Here is a 15,540-nt window from a genome sequence, read left to right on the forward strand (position 1 = left end):
TCTTGGGTCTGCCTCTTACTTGCAGTCTCTCGGTTTGCAGCCGCACCTCGTTTCGCTCCACGCGCGTATCGGCGCGGATGCGCGAGGTGAGGTGGTGGTCCGCTGCCTTCCTCTGGGGAAGGGCGCGGGTTCCTCCCCCAGCCCAGGGGCCGGGAGGAGAACAGACCAGGAGGGAGATATCGTCACCTGCGTGGAATTTGACGGATTGAAATTAAGAGGCACGGACGGATCGGACGTCCTCGCGGCTGGATGCAGACGGGGAAGGAGCAGGACACGAACGCCTCGTCAGCCCTTCCCGCCCTGCGATCGCTGCTCCCTGCCCCTCGCTTACCCGCGGCTCTTACCCGCTCCGCACGTCCTGGCGTAAACACTTGGACCTCCCAAGTAAACAAGCCGAAGACGCAACGATCTGCCGGCGTTCTGCCTGCGCGCGACGGAGCGGGCGAGCCCTGCCGTTCCGAAACCGGAGGTTTAACCCCGTGTCCCTCCTGAAATGCTTGAACGCATTAAGAAGTTCATTTAAATACTCCGGGATAACCCAAGCAGCTGGTGGATTGCTACCTTCCGGGAGGAGAAAAGGGAGATTTGGATCGCAAACTTGAATAGTGTTGCCCCTAATTCTGGATTAAAAAAATCTGCGGGAGCGTTGCTCGGCAGCCTGGGGCACGGTGCGGGGCGAGTCCCATCGCACCCGGGTCTCTCCTGGTTCTGGCTGTTCCCCAAAGCCACTCACAGTGATCTGCAACAAGGTGAAGAAATGTGGCTTCGCCGACAGCCCGTGCTGCGGAACCGCTTGTTTGGAGGGAGAGAGGGAAGAAGGGCACGGTTCCTGCTCTAGAACAAATCCCAGCTTGAAGGGAGGGCAAAAATACATTCGTTTGGGTTTTTCCAGCTCGGGTTTCCATATGTATTATCAAGGGCAAGAGCACAACAGTAATGCAGCATTCGTCCGTGTGCTGGATCGAGCCCTGGGCGTTTGTCTGTGACGCTAAGGTGGAAACCCCCCGATCCTCGCCCGAGCATCCCAGCCTCCTCCTGCCAGAAACACGCCGCTCGCCATTTCCAGGCGTCCTCCGCCGCCGGCTGAGCTACAGCGAGTGGGGAGACGCTGTTTCAGGGAAGAAGCGATGGTTGCTGTCTGGCTGTGCTCTGCAGCGCCTTCCCGATGGAGGCTCCTGAATTTGCCGAGGATGAGAAGTGGTTTGTTCTGGGTGAAAGCAGGAATTAACTCGTTTTGGCGTCACAAAACCCGTTTTCGGAGCTGCGGAGGAGCGTCCCGCAGGTCCTTCTGACAGCGAGTGGGCGGCAGAGCAGCGAGGAGGAGGTTACAGCACCGGGCGCAGCCTCTCCCCTGCGAGGGAAGCCTTGTTCTACAAGCGGATCTGCACCAAGGGCAGCGCGGGCAGAGCCGGCTCCCCCCCAGCCCACCTCTCCCGGCTCCGCTGGATGCGCCTGGGTCAGCGTTGACCTGCACCCTCTGTTGCGTTCACAGATGGGTGAAATGTTTGACCCTCATCGGGGCTGGGGGGATTTTATGGGGTCCTTTACGAGCTGCTTTTGAGCTTCTAGAACTGGAAAATGTCTGAATTTCTCAATACGCGAGTTCAGGAGCCGGTTTAATTCAAGCTATTTTATTTTCCTCAAAGCTATTGAATTGCTGTGCTAGAGAAGGCTCTTGCCGAGGAAGTCTCTTGTGAAACTTCAGCGCAGGCTATTAACGCGAGGCTGTTTCGGTACCAAAACCATCGGGCTACGGTGGATTGAAGTGGTAGAAGATGACAATATCCGGACCCTGCAGGCTCCGGGGGGCAGCTGGACCAGGTGACGTTGTAGAGGGGTCCCGTACTGCATCTCGAAAGTCCCAGAGGGAATTCTGTCATGCTAATTTAGACGTTGCTGGCAGCTGGCGGGTTACGTGCACTACACTCCGCCCTGAAAAACTCCTGGTTCAGGGAAATGCAGCCACTGGAAATTATAGGTCTGCTGCTCCCAGCTGCCCCCGGGCAGAGGCTGAGCCCCTCGGGGGAGGAGGAGGAGGCCCTTTGGGTAGTGGTGAAACACCTCACCTCCAGAGGGGGGAGGATTTGAATCCCTCCTGATGGCTGCTGCAATACCGCCCACAACCTGTTCTATTCCCGTTCCCCATCAGCTACAAAAGAGCCTGCCCTTGGCTTGACCGGCTCTGAACCCCCAGCTCTGCTCCCCGCCAAGGGGGTCCTCTCATCCCCTTGGGAGCAAAGAGGCTCCGGGGTTCGTCTCCATCTCACGAATCCTTGGCCCGGTCCCAGAAGCGGTAGCGTGATGCGGCCGCCGCGTAACAGCGGGGTGGGATTGCATCAGCTCCCGCGTGGGAGCCAGCCTCGGGGCAGCCTCGGGGTCTCGCCTCGCTTCAGAAGGTGGGAGCTGCTCCCCCCTCGGCTGCACCCTTATGTGCTGCACCCTCCTGCTGTCCTCAGCCAGGGAGAGGAGAAAAGCTTAGGCTGTGATCAATGCAGCCAAAGAAGAGAAAGTTTGGCTCTTTAAACACCTTCTTTGCTATTAAATTATAAACAATGGACAACGGAGCCCCTCTTTGTCATTACAGCCGCAGCAGGTTTAAGGCGTACCGGGCAGAGATGTATAAAAACCCTTTTAAACACAAGTAAAACATTAAACAGCTGTTTTTCATGCCAATTCCCCGCTCCCCTCTCCGGACTTCGGCAGCAATGGGAAAGGAGGCCATCAATGGGTTTTAGGCTGACCCAGACTGGAGCAAATGGGACGGTTCGGAGCGGGGTGGGTGGCCGAGGGGGTGCTGGACCCAGCCAGGCCAGCTTCCTCCAGGCGAACCGGATGGGAGTATTGAGATACTGCTTAGCAAAAGCCTAATAATTGCCTTAATGATGATTATTTGAATAAGGAATTCTATTCCCAAGGACAAAAGTTCTTTATTTAAAAAGGAATTTGCCAGCCCAAGCTGCGAAACAATGACTTCTGAGAACTTCCGTTTGTTCCCTTTTTGCAGTAATAAAGCCTCACTTTTAAGTCAGGCTTAAAAGCTCGGCACACCAGCCCTTGGGTGCTCTTCCCGGTGACCATCGTCCTGCAGAGAAAGGACCGACTCCTTGAAGTCTCCTCCTAAAATTAGCGCCAGGTCGGAGCCTCCTGCTCTGCTAATTACAGGTCTGTGAGATAAGTGGGTGGCGTGCTACAAAACCGGCTTCTCCCGCGTTTCCGAACAGCCGGATGGAGCTGTTTGATGGGATTTACGAGGTTCTGAGTTGACAGCCCTAGAGAAGGGCAAACCAATGTTTATGGGTTCAGGCGGTACGTGGAAACCTCATCAAACATGTTCCTTCCTCCTATGACGTGGAAATAACCCCATTTATGCAACCCCCCAGTCCCGGCACTCAGCCCTGTGCCCATCACCCGAGCTCGGGGCAGCCCCGGGGACTCGTCCCCCAGCTCCGGCTGCTCCAAAGACCCCGACCCCGCTGGCGCACCATCCTCGGCGTGAGCCACCTCCTCCCAAAGCAGATGCTGCGTGGTGCCCCTGTCACCCCAGGCTCTCATACTGGGGGAACTCAGGATTCAGGGGGGATCTTGACCCCCTGTTGATGTAAGACCCCGACCCACGGCAGCCCCTCTTTGCTGGGCGGCTCTTTTCCTTCTATCAAGGAACATTATTCCCAGCAGTTCCCACGTCGTGCCGCTGCTCCTGTGCCGCCAGGACCAGACGCCTGGCTTTTTGAGAGCCTCGCAGGCAGGGAGATGGCACCGCGGGGTGTTCTGCCGGCGCGGGGTGTTGCTCCAGCCTGTCCCCCAGCACCCTCCTCCCCACTGCAGGAGAGGCAAGAGCAAAACCCGATGGGTTTTGCACCTTCTGGCAATTAACAGGCATGAAACATCCTGGGATGCCTTTGCACGGAGCTAGTGGTGGGACAGAGCTTTGGCCCCATTTTTCCCTGTGGATGGAGGGTCCCTCAGACTGGAGCTCCCCCACCCCAGCCCGGGAGCCCTCGGCCTGGGGGGTCTAAGGATCCTGCAATGCCACCGGACCCAGGTGGAGTTAAATGCAGAAGTTCAGCTTCCAAGGTGGATGGGAGCTGGGAGCTTTGGGCTGCTCGACGATGGGGTTTCCCTTTGTAAATGAGCTGACTGGTCTGCTTTTCTCCTCCCTCCCCGTCCGCAGCCAGGCTGGATCGGGGAACACGCATAGGTGTCCTGCCAAAGTCACGCCGGCTTCGTTAGGGTAATTTGCTAGCAGAAAAATCCCCAGGTAAGCATTAAATACTCTGAACCCAGCAACCAAAACCCTGTCTGCTGGGAAATGAGGCTGAATTTCTTCCTCTTCCCTTTCCCCTCGTCCGGCATCTTTAATTCCCGTTAATTCATCTTTAACCTCCCGCCCCCCAGATGTGGCTTTGGGGGTTTTCTCCAGGATTTCCTCGGTGCGTGTGGTGGGGCTGGAGCATCCGCAGAGTCCAGAGCTGATCCGAGCCATGGCCTCGGTGATTTCCTGCTTAAATTACATCCTCCCCCCAAAAAAGAAACAAACCTGTGCTGCCTCCCCAACCCCTCCACACCTTCATTTCCTTGGCTCATTACCTCAGTGAGCTTAATCACGAGCCAGCGATGGCTTTCTATGCTCCCAGAGTGGGGAAAACAAAGGGAATGGGAGGTTTCCATCAGCCCAGGCTTGGTGGGGAGCAGCTGTCACAGGGGTGGCCCCCCCAGGGGTGCAGCCTCTTCTCTGGAGCACCCTCAAAGGGAAAAAAACTCAGAGTCCTGGGGGAGCAGGAGCTCAGAGCCTGACCCTGAGCACATGGGGCCCGTTGGGGTGATGAAGGGACCAGACAGGAGGGGGGGGACGGCTCCTGCCGTGGGAGCGGGGACCCCCCAGGGAAGCCATAGCTCCGAAGCGGCAGCGGAGGGGGCTGAGGTCTGACTGCTCCGGCTGGGTTCGGTGCTCCGAGCGTGAGCAAGGCCAACAGCCAGGGAGCGAAGGGACGGTTTTGTTTTCCCAACAGGCCACGAAGCTGCTGGAGACCTGGATTTGTGGTTGTGCCCAAAGGTGCAGCTTATCCCAGGGGCACCCGCAGGGAAAGCACGTGGACGGGGAGAGAACACCCATGTTTCCCCCCTGAGATGTGCTTACCCGGTGGACATTGGTGCGAATCACGGGTCACCATTGGCTTTGACTCCCATCTCTGCCAAAAGCAGGGGCAAGACGAGGCCCAGAGCCAGCAAGAGGGTCAGGGAGCAGCTGCTCCTTCCCCCGCGAGGGGCTTTGCCCACATTTCGGCTCAGTTCTCCTGCAAATTCGGTTGCAATTAAATGATTCAGTACCAGGGAAGCCAAGCAAGTTGGTCTGCTCCTATAGAGGCTGAACAAGCTGCAACAGATGCAGAGGAAGACCCTGGCTCTGCACGCTGGCTCTAATGAACCCACAGGGTTGCTCAACATGGGCCGAGGAGCAGGAGGCTTTCAGCTTTCCCACATCCACCGGTGCATCCCGTGAGGACCACGGCCATCCCTGGGCTCACCCCATGTCCACCCCGTACCCCCCCAGCCCAGGTGCTCCCGGCTGCAGCAGGGCCAAGCCTCCAAGGGCAGGATTTGGGCCAGGATCCTCCCCCATCTCATGGCTCTCATGGGCGTCTGGGAGCAAAGCGGTGCTGGGGAGAGCTGGGAGCTGCCCGTGGGGCTCAGCCCAAGCGACCCCCCCCTCCACAGGGTGCCCTTTCCCCGCACCCGGGGCTGCCCCCAGCATCTTGGCAGCGCCTGCCCGGTGGCCTCAGCCACGCCATCTGCAAAATTATTAAGTCCCGGCAGCAGCTGAGGGATTACGGCCACCGATTAGAGCTTAAGACAAGAGTGACCTTGATCTTGAAACAACCGAGGGTTTACAGAACCAGGGGGTGCAAGGAAAACCACCCCTGGCGGGTGCGGGATGCTGCGGGGGTCCCCGCCCTGCTCCTGCTCCAGGACCCCCGGGGCTGGGGTGTTGCACAGATGCAATGGTGGGTGCTGGCTGCGGTGCCACCCAGAGCTGTGGGAGCCTTTGGGCAGAGGGGACAGAGCACAGCCAGGGCTTGGGGTGCGAGGGGCTGGGGGGAGCGCGCTGCTGGGCCTGTTCAGTGGTGGGGGCGCGCTCCAGCGTGAGCACGTTTTTTGGTGCACACTTCCCATTGGGTGCATGCTTTTTAGTGCACACTTACTAGCATGTGCTCGCCCGTGGCTGTGCTCTTGATGCACACTTGCTGGTAGGAGCACGCTTGAAGTTGCGTGCTTAACCACGGCTGCTCTTGGTGCACGCTTGCAAAGTGGGTGCACGCTTTTGGGTGCGCATTTGCAAAGTGGGTGCATGCTTTTTGGCACACGTTTGCTGCTGGGTACGTGCTTTTAGATGCACGCTTGCGGGTGCGGAAGCACCCGGCGGGGGGCTGCCTGCCAACGGATGCACCCCATCGTTCGTCCCCCGCCCCCCGGTAGCTCCCACAGCCGTCCCGCCCGGCCGCACCCCGCCGGGGGTTTAGTCCCCGGGGGTTGCGGAGCGTGTACCCGGGACGAGGTGTGCACCGGAGGGGGGGTTTGAAGTGCGTGCACCGGGACCGGGCGTGCACGGGGAGTGCGATCGGGAGCGCTGCCCCGGTACCGGGCGTGCACGCAGGGGCTAAGCACCCCCGGGTGCAGGATCCATGCACGGAGCGCAGCGGGCTCCCCATGATGTCCCCACCCCCTGCCCAGGCTCTCGGCGACAGGTCACGACCGCAGCCACCTCCGGACCGGCCAGGGTGCGACCCACCTTTTCCCACCTCCTGCGTTGCCCCTTTAAGACGCGGCCGGCGTGGGACACACCTTTTCCGGCCGCCTGCGTTGCCCCTTTAAGACGCGGCCGGCAGGCGCTGTCACGTGGTGCCCTCCGCCTGGCGCGTTTCCGGTGAGCGCGGCGGAAGTGGGGGGCGCGCGGCCGCCGTGATGGCGGCGCCGAAGGTGAAGCAGGACATGGCGCCGCCGGGCGGGTACGGGCCCATCGACTACAAACGGCACCTCCCGCGCCGCGGCCTCTCAGGTGGGGAGCGGGGCCGGGCCGGGCCTGGGAGGCCCCGCGCCGGAGGGGCCCTCCCCGGTGTGTCCCCGGTGTGTCCCCGGTGTGTCCCCGTGCCGCTCCTCACCTGCTCCCCACCCCACCCTGCAGGCTACAGCCTCTTCGCGCTCGGTATCGGCAGCCTCCTGCTGGGCTACTACACCCTCATCAAGTGGAACCGGGAGCGCAGGTGCCGCCCCCACCCCGTCCCGGGGCTCCTCCCGATCCCTCCCCGATGTCGTCCCCCCCCGCCTGCTTCCTGCCCCGGGCTCTCACCGGTTGTGGCATCTCCTTCCCCATCCCCGGGATTGTGCTCCAGCCCCCCACGATGCTTCCCCACCCTCTCCGGTGCTCCCCGTCCTGGGGCTCCTGCCGTCCCTCTCGGTGTCGTTCCCCTCCTCCCTCCCGCGCCTCCCCTCCCCTCTCCTGCCCCGGGGTCTCACCGGTTGTGGCTCCTCCTTCCCCATCCCCGGGACTCTGCTCCGGTTGCTCTGGCCACCTCCGGTGTGTCCCCCCACCGCCTCCCGGTGCCCCACTGGGCTCTGACACCCCTGTCCCGTCCCTCCCCGTCCCGTCCCCGCACAGGCGGCTGCTCATCGAGGACCTGGAGGCGCGCATCGCCCTGATGCCGCTGCTGCAGGCCGAGTCGGACCGCAGGTACGGGGGGTTCCGGGGGGGTCCCACTGGGCATCACGGCCCTGCGCCCCGGGCTCAGCCTTCCCGTGCCCTGCAGGACCCTCCGCCTGCTGCGGCAGAACCTGGATGAGGAGGCCAAAATCATGAAGGATGTTCCTGGTTGGAAGGTTTGTGACTCCCAGGTGCTTGGGGGGGGGGGGCCGTGCCAGAGGCTCCCCCTCGGTGGTCCCTGAGGAACCGGCTGTTGTGGCGGGCTGGGGTCTGTGTCAGACCTCTTGGGAAGCTCGGGTTGTGGGGGCTTGAAGAAGCCCCCCAAGAACCAGTGGTGCAGGGGGCTATGCTGAGGGGTAAAGCTTATGTGCCCCCCCATCGGTGCTTAGAGCCGGGGTGGGGGCACGGTGCGCCCATCCCCGTCCAGCGCTCTCTCCCCACCCAGGTCGGCGAGTCCCTGTTCCACACCGACCGCTGGGTGCCCCCGACAGTGGACGAGCTCTACTACCTGCGCCCCACCAGCGAGATGGACAACGAGAAGTTCGGGCTGCAGTATTACGTCTGAGGCGCGGCGCTTCCCGGCCTGCCGGTTCCCCCCTCCCGGTGCTGCGGGGTGGGCAGCCGTGGCTGCCGCCTGTTCCACTATCTGTTATTAAAACCACACGGATCCGTGGTGTCAGACACTGTGTCACTTGTCTTCTTGCATGGTTCCGTATCCCCCAGGGGGGGAATTTTCACCCTTCCCGGGGCACTTGCTGCGCTTCCCATCTCGTGTGTGTCTGGGGTCCTGACTCTTGCTCCCGGAGCCGTGGATTGGGGTGGGAACATGGGAAAAGGCTACGAGAGGTGGGCGGTCGCTGCGTGGCTGAGCCAGGCTGTGCTCCAGCCACTGTAAAGCACCCTGGAGGGGCCAGGTACCTGCGCCCCCTGCTGTGCCCATCCCCTGTGGTGGGGGCTTGTCCCTCGGTGTCACCCATGGGGTGGGGGGGGTCATGGGGAAGCAGCCCTGCAGGCTCTGAGCTCGCCCTGGGGTGGTTGGTGCCGCAGATGTGGCTTCTAGCAGGGTGAAAACCATCGATTTTTGAGTCTTTGATGTCTTCCCGTTGCTGGGAGGAGGGAAGGTGCCTCTCGAGGGGGGTGCTCTGCGAGGGGCAGGGGGGCGGGGGCAGCCAAAGCCACCTCCCCCGGGCGGCACCGCGAAGCGCCGGGGGGGGCTGAGCCGCCGCCGCTCCCGCAGGGCTCCGCCGCTGCCCCGTCCCGCTGCCCGGTATGAGCTCCGCGCCCGGTCCCGCCCGGGAGCCCCCCCGGTACCTCAGGTGAGTCCGGGACCCCCGGGGAACGGCCTCCCGGACAGCGCCTTGGGAGCACTGGGATGGGGGTACTGGGGTCCCGCCGCCTCTGCGCCCACAGCCGAGACCACCCACCCGGTCCCCGCGACCCCGGCGCACCCGGCGCTGGTCGCCGCTGCCTGCAGGGACGTGGCCGGTGCCGGGTCCCCGCGGGATGTGGTGGGGACCCCGGGAGGGTGCCGGGAGCTCCCGCGGCCCCGGTGGTGGGACGGGATCCTCCGCTGCCCCGGGACCCCCACCTCGGGGCGGCTCCTCCCTCTCTGATGCTGCCGGGGGGGCGATACGGCGCCTCCGGCCCCCGCGCTGTCCCCACGCGTGTCCCCCGGGACAGTGGGTCCCCCGGGGCGATCCCACCCCGGCTTCTCGCACCCCCGAGCCGCGGGGGCGGGGGGGGTTGTGGTACCCAAATAGCCTCGGTTGCCAGAGCAACTGCATCCCGGGTCTCCATGGCTGCGGCAGGGATGTCTCCGGCAGCCGCGTCCCCAGCGCGGGGAGCGGAGTGGGGGTGACACGCCGGGGGTCCCCCCGGTCCGGGCTGGTGTCTCCGGTGTCCCCCCGCTTGCACCCCGCGCAGTGGGGTCCCGCAGCCAAGCTGTGCCAGGGAGGGACAAGCGGTGGGCACGGAGCCGGGATGCAGAGGAGGGATGTGGAGCGGGGATGCGGAGCCTGGGGTGCAGAGCTTGGGGTGCCCCACTCTTGGGGCCGGGGTACAGGAGGGGATGCAGGAGGGACACTCTCGAGCCCCTCATCCACTGGCTCCCCTGCCTCCTGCTCCCCACAAGGTCTCTGCCCCATCAGCGCAGCGGCAGCCCCAGCCATCCACCGTCCACTCTGGGAGGCACCAGTAACTTGGTTGAACTGGGTTGGACCGGGCTTTGCTGGGTCTCCCCTGGGCTCTGAGGGGCACCTACCCCTACGCAGGGGACAGGGGCAGCGTTTCCCCCCGCGCTGCGTCCCCGGGCCCTGTAGCAAAGCCAAGCTGCAAAGCCCGGGGTGAGCGGGGAGGGCTGGTAGCAAACATGCACCCCAGAGCTTTTGGAGGGGGGACACGCTGTTCCCTGGGGGGACAGCGAGCCAGGACCCAGGGAGCTCCGCAACATCCCCCCTCCCCAGGGACAATGCCAGGACAGCGGGAGCCAGCCCGGGCCGGGGCCCAGGTTTCCCTGCCAGCAGCGATTACGGGCAATGTTCTCCCCTGGAGCAGATGTAGGGAATTTTGTCAGAGCCGAAACGTGCCTTTTGTTGGGCGCCCGACAACACAGCTGCGCTGGGCCCTGCTCAGCTCTGCCAGCCCTGGCACGGGAGCGGGGCCCAGGGGCCGGATTTGGCCCCTTTCCCCCCCCATTTGCACCCAGGACCCTGCTGTGGGGCCGGGGCTGGGCTGGGACTCACTAGAGGGCACCAAAGGATTGGGGACAGGGCTGGGACGGGACAGGATGGGATGGATGGGATGGGAAAGGATAAGATGGGATGGGGCAGGATGAGGTTATTCTGGGTGTCTGTGGGGTCAGCCAGGACATGTGGGGGGGTCTGTGGGGTCAGCCAGGATGGACAGAGGATGCAGGGGCAATGGCATCTGTCAGCACAGCCAGGGGTTGGGGTCTGCAGGGTCTGTGAGATCTGCCAGAGTGACCTGGGGGTCTCTGGGTCTGTCAGGACATGCAGGGGATGGGGTGGGCTGGCGTCAGCCAGGATGGCTGGGGCATAGGGGCCTCCCTGGGGTCTGCCAGAATGACCAGGGGATGTCGGATACAAATAGTCCCTGGGGGCTGCCAGGACACCCAGGCGACAGCGTAGTGCAGGGTCTACTGGGACATGGGGTCTCTGGGGGCTGCCAGGACACCCAGGGGATGTGGCTGGTCCATGGGGTCAGCCTGGACTGTGTGGGACCCCCCCTGCAGCAAGGGACACAGCAGGACCCCAGCCCATAACCCCTCCAGCTCCCGGGGCTGGTAGCACCACACTATTCCTACATGTGGCGGGAGAGGCTGGTGGGTCCCCTCCCCACAGCTGGGACCAAAAGAGGTGTGAGTGTGCACCCCCAAAACAGGAGCATGGCCGGGGCACCCTAGCTCCCCCACAGGGCTGTGGGTTTTCACCCCTGGGCTGCCGGGATCCTGACTCCAGCCTCTCCTGGGGGCCAAACTTCACCGTCCTTTCCATAACAAGCGTAGCGGCGGCACGCTGGATCGGCACACGCTGTTCCCATCCGCAGCGCAGGTGAGCCAACAGATGTGAGCAATTATTGTCCAATTTGGAGGCTCCCCGACCCTGCCAACTTTTGGGCTCGGCAGCGAAGGAACAACCGCAGCATTGTTCGCCTTTATATAACAGCCCGATCCCCACGAGCCGGGGCTGCTGCCAGGGCCATGCCTCGCACGAAACACAGCCCCCCACCCTGCGGTGAGAGGCCCCCAAATCTGCTGGCCGGGCACGTTCCAAGCCCCGTGCCGCTGGCTGTGCCCATCGTCAGCCCTGCGAGCCCCCAGCCCGCTCACCCGGGACACCCGAGCGTCCACTGCCCCACACCCTGGTGACAGAGCGGGGTCCCGAGGGGCTCGGTGCCAGGGGTGGGGGGACGTCCCCATCCTCACTTGCTCTGCTCCCCCTGCAGCAAGGCGGAGGCGGAGGCCATCGAGAAGGAGCTGCTGGAGGATTACCGGTTTGGGCGGCAGCAGCTGATCGAGATCTGGGGACATGCCTGTGCCATGGCTGTGACCAAGGTGAGGTGGCCTGTGAGGCTGGGGACACCCCGCTGGGGCCGGGGGCTTTGCTGCCGGGTGCTCTCCCACCCTCATCCCACCCTGTCCCCCTGCGTGGCTTTTCCCACCCCTGGCTGCGGTCACCCTCTTGCCCCAGAGCAAGGTGTGGGGATGGGACAGGGGACACGGGGCTCGTGGCAGAGCCCAGCGGGAAGCGATGCTCTGGCCATGCCAGGGCTGGAGCCTCTCCCTGGGTGGGTTGTTTTGCATTCCTCTGCCACCCTTCCTTATTTCCCCTGGGGTGAATTGGGCTCACCCGAGGCCATGGGTTACACCCTCCGCAGGAGGGGGGTGCTCAGCCCTTCCCTGGGGTGTTGGCACTGCCAGGCACCGGCTGCCCTTGCTGTGTGCGGGGAGGAGGGTGCTGGGGGGCTCCCCAGGGCCCCCCAAGCCCAGGCACTGCTCTCCTGTTGCTGGAAGCCCCAACTGCTCATGCTGGATGTGAGGAGGAGGAGGAGGAGGAGGAGGCAGCAGTGGGCCTCTGGGCAGCGGAGGTGCAGCATCAAGGGCAGCCTTGTGCCTCAGAGGCCAGCGAGCTCCGCGCCCACCTGGCTCAGATTTTCCGTTGGAGGTGTCTGGACCATTTTCTGCCCTCCCTTTCTCTAAGGGCAGAGGAGTTGCCTGAGGAGGGGAAATATTTGGGTGTTGGAGCTTCTCTGGATCCTGGTGCTGCCTCAGGGCTGGTCCTGGTCCCATGGTGTGGGGCTGCCCACCCCTCCAGGGACCCCCATCTTGCAGCATCCCCAGCTCCACTGCCAGCCCCTGCTGGGGAGAGCTGGGCTGAGCATCCTCCTCATAGGGCTGAGCATCCTCCTCTTCCTCGTGGGGCTGAACTCGGGAGAGCATCCATAGACCCCAGCTTGGGTGTCCCCCCCCTCCCAGCCAGGGTCCCCAGCATCGTCCCCTCCCAGCACGTCCCGGGGAGCTACAAGGCAGCTGGCAGCAGGGCCGGTGCTGGGGCAAGGCCAGGGCCAGGCAAGTGCGGCTTTGTCCAGCGCCCCAGCGGCTGCGAGCAGGCCGTGCCGCTCAGGTCTCTGGCGGTTGGATGGGACTGGGAGCCAGGCACCGTGAGCAGGAAAAAAATCCGTCAACGGATAAACAGAGCCTCCCTTTGCAGGCTGCTGGTATGTGGAGCGCGTGGCCGCCTCCCTGCAGGCTGGCAGGGAGCCCCGTCCTACCACGGGCATCATCCCTGTCCTGAGCATCGTCCTCATCCCACCGTGGGCATCATCCCCATCCCTCTGTGGGCACCATCGGCATCCCACCATCGGCATCATCCCCATCCTACCACAGGCCCTGTCCTGCCCTGGCTGCCATCCCCATCCTGCCATGGGTGCTGTCCCCATCCCACCTTGTGCATCATCCCCATCCCACCACGCACCGTGCTGCCCACCCAGCAGCACATCCCTGCCACGGGCCCATTTGCCCCTCGAGCCCTGGTCCCTCTGCCCCCGCCCCGTCCCTGGTGCTGGGTGCCATCCCCAGGGCCGACCTGGGGGACAAGGCTTGGCAGCAGCGTGACATCCCCGTCTCCTCTCGGCAGGCCTTCCCGCTGCCGTCCCTGCCGCGGAAGCAGCCCACGGTGCTGGTGGTGTGCGGCCCGGCGCAGAACGGGGCCATCGGGCTGGTGTGCGCCCGGCACCTGCGGATCTTTGTAGGTATCTTCCTCCTCCCTTCCTCCTCCTCCTCCTCTTCATCCCTGAGCAGTGCCAGGATCCAACACCACATCCCCGCTTTCCACCGTGCAGGACTACGAGCCCACCATCTTCTACCCCAAACGCTCCCCGGACCCCCTGTACCGGGATTTCACGACGCAGTGCGAGAAGATGGACATCCCCTTCCTCTCCTACCTCCCCACCGAGGTGAGCCCCCCCGAGCCGCCACCGCCGCGCTCACTGGCTGACGTGGTTGAGTTTATTATTCTTTTTTATTCCTTCCCCGCCCGCCTCCGGCTCTGCTGGGAGCCCGGGGATGCCATGAAATCCAGCGGCGGCTGCCGCGGCCCCGCCAGCCACCGGCTCTGTTGTTGTTGGAAGCGCCGGGGCTCGGCGAGAGGAATGTGACCCAAAAGCGCTGCCCTGGCCGAGGCCGCGTGTCCCGGCGTGCCGGGCTCTGCCCCGCCACCGCGCCCCTCGTCCCCCCTCCCCACCTCGGCTGGGGGGCCCGTTTTTTGGCGGTAGCTGCTGGGTGAGTCTATTTAGGCAGGAAGACGGGATCCCCGCGTGGGGCTCGGTGCCTGTCCCATGGCAGGGGTGGCTGGGGGACCCCCCCCCGCAGCCGCTGCCCACCATGTGTCCCCCCCAGGTGCAGCTGATCAATGACGCCTACAACGCCGTGGTGGACGCCGTGCTGGGAGCCGAGGCGGAGGCAGGCGGGGGGAGGGAGCCCTGCGCTGCCATTCTGAGCACCCTGAAGCACATCCGCATCCCCATCATCAGCCTGGACGTGCCCTCAGGTCCGGCACCGCGCTCAGCCCCCTGGGCAGGATAGGAGCCACCCCCCCCCGGGGTGCTGTACCCCATGCCCTGGGCTTGTCACCCTGCCCACCACAGCACCACCCTGGGCTCGGTGCCTGGGTGACTGGGGAGCCCCTGCGGTGCCCTCCCAGGGTGGGGACAGCCCTGGGGACCCCCTGCTCTCCCCCCGCCCCGACCTGGCAGCATCCCCGCCGGGAGCCAGGGCTGGCAGCCGCTCCTCACGGATGCATTTCAGGGCATCCACGATAAATAACAAACTCCCTGAACTGAGACATGATGTAATTTGAAAACACCCGGGTGTCTGGTGGCCAGGCCTGGAATTGCCATCACCCCCCTACGCCCCCCCCCGCCGCGTCCACCCCCGCCGCAGGAGCAAACAGGAGCCCTCGGCACGGCCACGGTGAATCCCCAGCAAGAAAAACCCCGCACGGTGCCAGGATGCGGCCGGAGCCGCGTAGGGTGGCAATGCTGGGTCGGGGACACACACACGCACCCCATCCTCCCCGTGCCCTTCCCATCTCCACCGCCCCAGAGCATCCTCCACCAGCGCACCGGCTCTGGGCTGCCAGCAGCACCGTGTCCCCCGGGGCCACCCCCATGACCCCCTTCCCCGTGTCTTTTTTGCCATCGCAGGGTGGGATGTGGAGGCCGGGAGCAGCGGCGGGATCAGCCCCGATGTCCTGGTGTCGCTGTCAGCGCCCAAGCAGTGCGCCCGCCGCTTCCTGGGCCGCCAGCACTTCGTGGCCGGTCGATTCCTCCCCTACGATGTGCAGAAGAAGTTTGAGCTCAACCCGCCCGAGTACCCCGGCACCGAGTGCGTGGTGGCCCTGTGAGCCCCCCCCGGGAATAAAGCGCTTGGTGGCTCTTCCCCGGGGTCGGTGTCTGCTTGGGGGCGCGGGGTGAGGGGATGGTGGCCTCCTGGCAGGGTTTGGGGTGGGACCTTGTGCCGGGACTCGGCCCCACGCCCTGTTCACACTGGGGGACTTGGTCCCGTGCACAGCTTGACCCCCTCCATGCAGCATCCCCTGGGACCTGTCGCCGACACGCTTTTGGGGACAGACCCAGTGTGACCTCCTCTGTCGCCTGTCCCATGGGGACGTGGGCAGCCGCTGGGTCCTTTGGGTGGCTGTGGGGGTCCCCCGTGCTGCCCCAATCCCCAGTTGCCTGAAACCCTCAAACGCGCTGGGGAATGGTGGTGGGAGCAGACCCCTCGCTATGGGGTGTTTAATTATCAGGGAGGGCAGTGATGAGGGCGG

At 64.2% G+C, this 15,540-nt stretch overlaps 2 protein-coding genes across 2 annotated transcripts; both read left to right on the forward strand.

Moving 5' to 3' along the window:
* The first annotated feature begins 6,896 nt into the window (after positions 1-6,896).
* Positions 6,897-8,377, forward strand: NDUFA13 (NADH:ubiquinone oxidoreductase subunit A13). Its single transcript, XM_075077117.1, has 5 exons — positions 6,897-7,054; positions 7,181-7,259; positions 7,655-7,726; positions 7,803-7,872; positions 8,142-8,377. The coding sequence occupies exons 1-5, from the start codon at positions 6,961-6,963 to the stop codon at positions 8,259-8,261; spliced, it is 435 nt and encodes a 144-aa protein (XP_074933218.1). The 5' UTR covers positions 6,897-6,960; the 3' UTR covers positions 8,262-8,377.
* Positions 8,378-8,965: 588 nt separating this feature from the next.
* YJEFN3 (YjeF N-terminal domain containing 3) lies at positions 8,966-15,146 on the forward strand. Its single transcript, XM_075077692.1, has 6 exons — positions 8,966-9,012; positions 11,660-11,768; positions 13,351-13,461; positions 13,556-13,669; positions 14,112-14,262; positions 14,918-15,146. Exons 1-6 carry the CDS (start codon positions 8,966-8,968, stop codon positions 15,115-15,117), a joined length of 732 nt encoding a protein of 243 aa, XP_074933793.1. The 3' UTR covers positions 15,118-15,146.
* Positions 15,147-15,540: the final 394 nt, after the last annotated feature.

The sequence above is a fragment of the Phalacrocorax aristotelis genome, chromosome W, assembly GCF_949628215.1.
Source record: "Phalacrocorax aristotelis chromosome W, bGulAri2.1, whole genome shotgun sequence".
NCBI classification, from domain to species: Eukaryota; Metazoa; Chordata; class Aves; order Suliformes; family Phalacrocoracidae; genus Phalacrocorax; species Phalacrocorax aristotelis.